Source organism: Pan troglodytes, chromosome 15 (genome assembly GCF_028858775.2).
Source record: "Pan troglodytes isolate AG18354 chromosome 15, NHGRI_mPanTro3-v2.0_pri, whole genome shotgun sequence".
NCBI lineage: Eukaryota > Metazoa > Chordata > Mammalia > Primates > Hominidae > Pan > Pan troglodytes.
The window spans coordinates 20326438-20334470 of record NC_072413.2 but is presented as its reverse complement, the minus strand read 5'-3'; the positions used below and the strand labels follow the sequence as shown (position 1 = coordinate 20334470).

General features: G+C 36.5%; 1 protein-coding gene across 1 annotated transcript; it reads right to left on the bottom strand.

Moving 5' to 3' along the window:
- Nucleotides 1-4933: 4933 nt before the first annotated feature.
- LOC743494 (T cell receptor alpha variable 9-2) lies at nt 4934-6756 on the bottom strand. The gene is made up of 2 exons (XM_001147409.6): nt 6675-6756; nt 4934-6538 (listed from the first exon to the last, which is right to left on the bottom strand). The coding sequence occupies exons 1-2, from the start codon at nt 6718-6720 to the stop codon at nt 6204-6206; spliced, it is 381 nt and encodes a 126-aa protein (XP_001147409.5). The 5' UTR covers nt 6721-6756; the 3' UTR covers nt 4934-6203.
- Between the last annotated feature and the right edge of the window lie 1277 nt (nt 6757-8033).

The following is an 8033-nucleotide window of genomic DNA, read 5'->3' as shown; positions in this document are numbered from 1 at the left end:
TTCTTACTCTTAACTGCTCACTTCACCACCTCTCCTTTTTGTTCCCTAATCAACAAATCACATGGTAAATGGTGACGTTCCCAATGTGTGAATTGAAATGCTTCACTTGTTTACCAGTTTGTGAAAAGATGAACTATTTTTCATGGATTCAGCTGAGAAGGACTCAGCCCCATGGCATTATTTGGTTTCAAAGACATGAAAGTGACTGAGCTGAGAGAGAACACAGGCAGGCCACACTTTGTCTTTGTTAACCCCTTCAAGAAAGGAGAGGATGAAATTTGGAGAGGAGGATACGAAAAACCTACTGCTAAAAATTCTATTCAGCTTTGATCATTTGATGCTGTGACTTCTACTCTCATGAAACATAAATTATTCACTTATATGCTAGAACAAATACCATCTGTTTTTATCATAATAGCTTTCTTCTGTGACTAATTACTAGGAAATCGAAGGATTTTTTGTGGTAATTGAGGGATGTTCTAATAGTTTATATGAGTTTAGAGCAGAAGTGTTATGCCTAGATGGAAAAGGAAATGCTTTGGTAAAGGCTAAATTTTCAAGACTTTGATACGACTAAGGGAAAACTAAGACAGAGTATCATTTTCTGCACACTTACAAGACAATAATAAAATTTTATTATTTTATTTTCATGTACTATTTTTACAATGTTTTACCGAGTTCAGAGAGAGCAACCATCAGTCTCTCAGAGCCTTTACTTGCCCCCTCATTGGAATCAAATAAGCATTAAAAAATCCAGAGTTCTCAGTGACCCCCTTTTCATCAAGCAGTAGCAGAATTCTTGTTGTAGATTCAGGAGAGAGATCATGGTCTACACAAGCTCACTTCGTCCCTGCAAAAGCGGGAATGAAATCCCTGGTCTACAGCATCAGTTGCATATTCCTTACAATGACAGGCACCGAGTTTGGATTACTGATGGAGAAGCTTCTTACACCTGCTGTCATGTTCTCAGAAGCTGATAAATGTAAGAATAAGCAGAGTGTTTCTAAGAAGGAAGCTAATTAGGTTTTCAAATTTGCAAGTGGGTTCTCTGGTTATGGAACAGTCTCAACTAGTGTGCAAAAGACAAACAGGAATTGCACTTTTAGCTACATATCTCATAAAAGCACTTTCTTATTTTTCTGTAGTTGAACTGAGACTTACTTGAGGTTTATCTTTATTTATACATTTATATTTTGAATGTATTCATATTTACACAACTCTGCCATAGAAGAAACCTGAACTTTTAATTTATCTTTAAAGAACTTTTAACATTTCTTGCAAGGCAGGGCTACTTGGCAACACATATCCCCAATTTTTGTCTGAAAATGTCTTTATTTCTCTTGCACTTTTGAGGGATAATTTCTCTGGGTACACAATTCTAGGTTGGTGGTTTCTTCTGTTAATACCTTAAATATTTCACTATACTCTCTCCTCCTTGCATGATTTCTGAAGAGAAGTTGGATGTAATTCTTATGTTTGTTCCTGTATAGGTAAGGCACTTTCCCCACTCCACCCCTTGCCAGCTTCTTTCAGGATGTTTTCTTTATCTATGATTTTCTAGTTTGAAAATGATACGCTTAGGGTTTGGAGGGGGTTGGCATTTATGCTACCAAGTGTTCTCTGAGCTTCTTAGATCTGTGGTTTGGCATCTGGTATTATTTTGGGAGAAATTCTCCATCATTGTTTTAAATATTTTTTCTGTTAATTTCTCTCTTTCTTCTCCTTGTGACATTCCCATTACATGTATAGTACACTTCTATAGTTGTTCCACAGTTTTTGAATATTTTTAGATACTCTTTCCTGGGTTTTTCTTAGTCTTTGTTTTCTCTGCTTTTTCAGTTTTGGATGTTTCTGCTGATATATCCTTAAGTTCAGAAATTCTTTCCTCAGCTACGTCCAGTTTATTAATAAGTCAGCCAACGACATTCTTCATTTCTGTTGCTGTATTTTGATCTCTAGCTTTTTTTTTTCTTGGTTCTTTCTTAGAAGGTCGGTCTGTCTGTTACATTGCCCATCTGTTTTGGCATGCTCTCTACTTCATTACTAGAGCTGTTGGCATATTTGTTTCAAATTCCTGGGTCTGATAGTTCCAACAACCCTGATGTGTTTTTCTGATGATTTTTCTGTCTCTTTCAATTGTATTTTCCCTTTTAATACACCCTGTAATTTTTTACTTGATAGCCAGACATGACGTACTTGGTAAAAGGAACCGCTGTAAATAGGCTGTTAGTGCTATGGTGGTAAGGTGTGAGGGGAGAGGAAGTGTTCTATAGGCCCACAATTTGTTCTCAGTCTTTTAATGAGCCTGCGTCTATCAGCTATAAACTTCTCAACTTTTCAAGTCTCTAGAAAAATCGCATGATTTTATCAATAAATGCAGAAAAAGCATTTAACAAAATTCAGCACCCATTCATGATAAAAACTCTCGGTGAACTAGAAATAGAGTGGAATTCCTTCAACTTCATAAGTAATATGTTCCAAAATCTATAGCTAACATCATAATTATGAGAAACTGATGCTTTCCTACTAACATCAGGAACAAGGCAAAGATGGGCCTCTCTCCACTCCTTTTCAGCATCATATTGCGAGTCCTAGCTAATGCAACAAGACAAGTAAAAAAAAAAAAGTATACAGATTAGGAAAAAAAGAAGTATAACTTTGTTCCCAGATGACATGTTCATGAGTAGGAAGACTCAATATTGTCAAAATGTTCATTCCTCACAGTTTAATCTGTAGGTTCAATGCAATCTCAATTAAAATCCCAGCAATTTTTTGTGAATATTGATAAACTCATTCTAAAGGTTATATGGAGGTGCAAAGGACCCAGAATTATCAAAACAAAAAAAGGTTTTACAGGAGAATAAAGTCAGATGAATGACAATACCTGATTTTAAGACTTACTGTAAAGCTAGAATAATCAAGACACTGTGACATTGGCAAAAGAGTAAACAAATAGATCAATGGAACAAAATAGAGAACCCAGAAATAGACCCACATAAATGTAGTTAACTAATCTTTGACAAAGGAGCACAGGCAATACAATGAAGTAAAGACAGTTTTGTCAATAAATGGTGCTGGAACAACTGGACATTCACAGGCAAAGAAAAAGAAAAAGAAAAAGAAAAGAAAATTAGTCTAGACTCTAGACACAGACCTTATACTATTCACAAAAATTAACTCAAAAAGCAACCATAGATGTAAATGTAAAATGCAAAACAAAACTCCAAGAAGGCAATGTAGGAGAAAATCTAGATGACCTTGGGTTTGGCAATGACTTATACAAAGACAAAGGTATGTTCTCTGGAAAAAAAATTATTGATAAGCTGCACTTCACTAAAATTTAACAGTTATGCTCTTATGAAATGCAATGTCAAGAAAATGGGAGACAAAACACAGACCGGGAGAAAATATTTGCAAAAGGCATATCTGATCAAGAACTGTTATGCAAAACATCTTAAAATTCAACAATAAGAAAACAGTCTGACCAAAAAAAAAATAGATAAAAGACTCTAACACATATTTCAGCAAAGAAAATATATAAATGGCAAATAAGCATATGAAAAGTTGTTCCATATCATATGGCATCAGGGAAATGAAAATTAAAACAACAATGAGATACCATGATACACCTATTTGAATGGCCAACATCCAGACCTCTGACAACACCAAATGCTAGCAAGGATATAAACAAAAAAGAACTCTCATTCATTGTTGGTGGGAATGCAAAATGGAACAGCCACTTTGAGCACAGTTTGGCAGATTTAAAAAAAAAAAAAAATTCTTTCCATATGATCCAGCAGTTTTCCTCACTGGTATTTATCCAAGTAGTGGAAAACACGTCTACACAAAAACCTCCACAGGGATATTTGTGGCAGCTTTATTCATCATTGCCAAAACTTTGAAGCAACCAAAATGCCCTTCAGAAGAAGAATGGATAAATAAACTATGATGTATCCAGAAAACAGAATATTATTCAATACTAAAAAAAATGAGCTATCAAGGCATGAAAGAAACAGAAACCTTAAATCCATGTTACTAAGTGAAAGAAGTCAGTGTGGAAAGTCTACATACTGTATAATGCCAAGTATATGACATTCTGGAAAAGGCAAAATCATTGAAACACTAAAAGATCAGAGGTAGCCAGGGGTTATATTGGGAAATGAATGAATACCAGAGCACATTTAGGACAGCGAAATTACTCTGTCTGATACTACAATGATAGATGTATGGCATTACACATTTGTCCACATCTATATATTATGCAACACTAAGCGTGAACCCTAATGTAAACTATGAACTTTGAGTGACTATGACATGTCATTGTAAGTGCATCATTTGTAACAAATGTACCACTCTGGTGGTGGATGTTGATAATGGGAGAGGATATATATCTGGGAAGGGATAGAGGGTATGTGGCAAATCTCTGTACCCTTCTCTCGATTTTGCTGTAAACTAAAACTGCTCTTAAAAAATAAAGAATTTTTCAAAGGGTGAGGGTTTGCCAGTATCTCATAGTTGGAACAATGGTAGATGTGGAAAATAAAGACAATAAATGGTAAAAAAAAAAAAAAAAAAAAAAAAAAAAAAGGGAGGGGGCAGATATATAAATGGCAATATATCAAAAAATGTAAATAGCTTTTAAGTATATTAAATGATGCTCCATCTAATTCATAAATAAATGAAATATTCTTTAAATGAAAGAAATTCTAACTGATAAGCCAATGTCAAAAAGTTTAGTAATACATAAGGTTTAAGGAAAATAGGTATCCTGCCAAATCACCACTACTGATAGTATAAATTAGTGAAACTTATCTAGAAGACAATTGGGTTGAAACACATAGACTACTACGAGAATATTTCATAAACAATATTTTATATTTCTTATATTAAATAATTGACTATGATATTTTTACATTTTAATTTTATTCTGCTTTCTTGTGTTATTGTGTTCTGCACTTCAATTCATGAAATATTAAATTCCAACTTTCTTCTGGGTTTGGGAAGTGAGCATTGCTTGTTATACAGGCAGTGGTGGAGAGCATGGGTGGTCAATTAATGATACATTTTCTCACTTTCTCCTCCTCTTTTCAAACCCTCTTTTCAAATACCCTCAAAATAGAAACACACACACAAAGCATTATCTTCACCAATTATTCAAAGGTCATTGGTACTTCTGATTTCTAAACCTTTCCACAAAGGCTCAACACACATTGGGTGTTCCTTGTTGTCTTCTTTCACTAGGCCCAGGTTTCTTCTTTATCTGGTCTGCTATGCAAGTTTTCATTTCTCCATACACTCCTGCCTTCTAAAATTGTATTGGTATCACCATCTGCTGTCACCTCCTTTTCTATTCTTTTTGTGGTTTTATGCCCTTTTCAATTTCTTTACTGTGTCTTTAATAGGATTTCACAGGGATACAGATATAAATCTGTATGCTTAATCTTCCATTTGCACTGCAAAACTAACTCACTTAAGGACTTGTTGTTAGAAAGCCAATTGATCAATGTAACAAGCAAGGAATACTTACGATTTACAAATGAGTCATTTCTTCAATAATGATTTTGATCCTTCCCTTTCTTTTTGGAACATCAGCCTTTCTCTACCATCTGGCTTACCAAAAAAGAAACCTTTCCTCTCTCTGACAATTGTCGCTTTCCTCTCTGTATTATTTTTTTACATGTGACATTCTGTCCCTCCTCCTTTCTTCTCTTCCCTTCTTTCTCTATTAAGAATCCTGCATAGACATTTGAACTGAATTGAGGAGCTGTAGCTCTCCTGTCATCTCTCCTGCTGTACTCTGTTACAGAGACATTATACAGACGCCACCTTCTCTGGCACATTTGGCTCTGTAAAAATGTAATAGAACACATCCACCTCCAATATCTACCAGAGTGACCTGGAACAAGAGGTGGGGGTTGAACTTTGTCTGCAAGGATGATCACAGAGACAGCTTCATTGTTTCTGTGGTTTAACCTTGAAATTACTTTGGCACTGGATGAGGAACTACTTGGTGTCAATGTCTGTTTTTAATTTCACTAACCAAGAGCTGGGTTTGGGGATGTTCATTTCTTGTTTTTCTCCTCTGGCCATGTGTATGATTACTGCATCAATCAGAGAAACTGAGGCACAAACAACCACAGACTGTGCTGGAACCAGAGTGGATCACAGTGGCTGACACTCAGCAGCTGGGCCCCCTGTGCTGCTCAGAGTTTGTGCTCAGCTCCCCCTGCAGTCCCTGTCACTGTGTCACTCAGAGCACAGAAGTAGACCGCTGAGTCTGACGCTTGAACTGAGTCTTTCTCCAAGTGGAAAGAAGTGGTTTCTTTACGGTTTGTGGCTTCAAAACCTTTGTTGCTTCCCTTGTCATCAGCCTTCGTGGCTTTCAGGAGGAGCTGTAGGCCTTCTCCAGGATATTGGACATACCAGAAAAGGGAAGGGTATCCTGTGGCTGTGTACGTGCAGTTTATAGTCAGGAAGGCCTCTTCTGAGAGAGTCACTGGCCCTTCCATCTGGGTCACTGAATCTCCACGGGTTCTTCCTAGGGAAAAAAAAAGAGAGAGAGAGAGAGAGATCTGTTTAGCCTTGAGCATAATGCTCTTAGGTCAAATTATGGTTAAAGATTTTTTTGGCTTGATAGAAGACAGAGACCAAATTTTAAAAGGCATCTTACTTACCAAGCAGTAAGAGTATCACAGATACTAAGCCTGGAGAATAGTTCATCTTTAGTGTGTTACCCAAATAATGGTCTTGATCCTTAACATGAAGAAATCACAGTGAAACCTACAGTGATAGCAGGAAATGAGTTTGTGTTAGGAAGCCACTCCCTCTGGTGGACAGGGGCTGAACTGGGATGAATGTTTTCCTGGACTCCTTCCAAAAGTCAGAAATAGGTCCTCAACCCTGACCTCATTTATAAGGCCCATGCCAGTCTCAGGTGGTCCTTGTAAATATGAAGGGCAGATGTTGTCATCTCTATGGTCTATTTTGTCAATTTTGTTCTTTGGACACTACCTGAAACAAAAGATCTTTAGCAAAGCATCCTAGGGTATTTCTGTAGGTGAGAGTTCCATTTTCTTGGATATTTTAATACAGGCCAATATTTTTACGTATCCATTGCAGGCCAGTGGTATAACTCAATGGGATGTCAGACAAGGGTTTTGAGTTGAAATCAGAGGGAGTGTTAAGAAGTCTTGCTGTTACTGAGTCTATGTTTTTCAGCACTGTATCCTAACATGTAGAGCAGTGACTGACATTTACTGATAAGATATGACCTCAGATTAATAGCTTATTCCCTCATGATTTCAATGACTCCAAGACAAGTTGCTTGCTTATGACAGTCAGGCAACAAGTGTTAACCCTATACTCTGGAGATCTGGCCTCAAGGACGCTTTCTACTGTGGTCATATGCCGACATTTTATTGCCAAAGTTTAATCAATTTCCTCTGATGATGTAGGGAATCCACATGTAGATTTGCATCAACAGACTGAAGCATGAGTTAGAACTTTCCTCTTCTCTTGCTTTACAAATTGATAAAGATACATCGGCTGATAATCGAGGTTCTAAAACCTGGTTGTGTGAGAACTGAATTAACTTGTGAGTCATTTAAAATTACAGATGTTGGGAAAAAACCACTAACTTTAGGAATCACGATTTCCAACATTTCAAACCACAATTTCCAAGATTCAAAGGGTTTCATTTTTTAAAAACTTCCCTGATGGTTTTGTTGCTGCCAGCCTGATAGTTGTTTACAAGATTTTATTTGTGAACACTGTCCTATACCAAGATGGTTATCAACTATCAGAGACAACACTCTGAGGTCATCACAAAAAAATGTCCCCATGATTACACAGATTATTAAAGCTGGCCTTTTCCTATGAAGTGTCTGCAGTAAAAACAAACACTTCACTATGCTTACTTCCTATGAGTTTTCATTTTATAACATAACAAAAGAAAACAAAAACCTGTTTTTGGTAAGATGGCAGACTAAATGCAGCTGAAACATGCCTCTTACATGGAGAGAAACTAAAATATC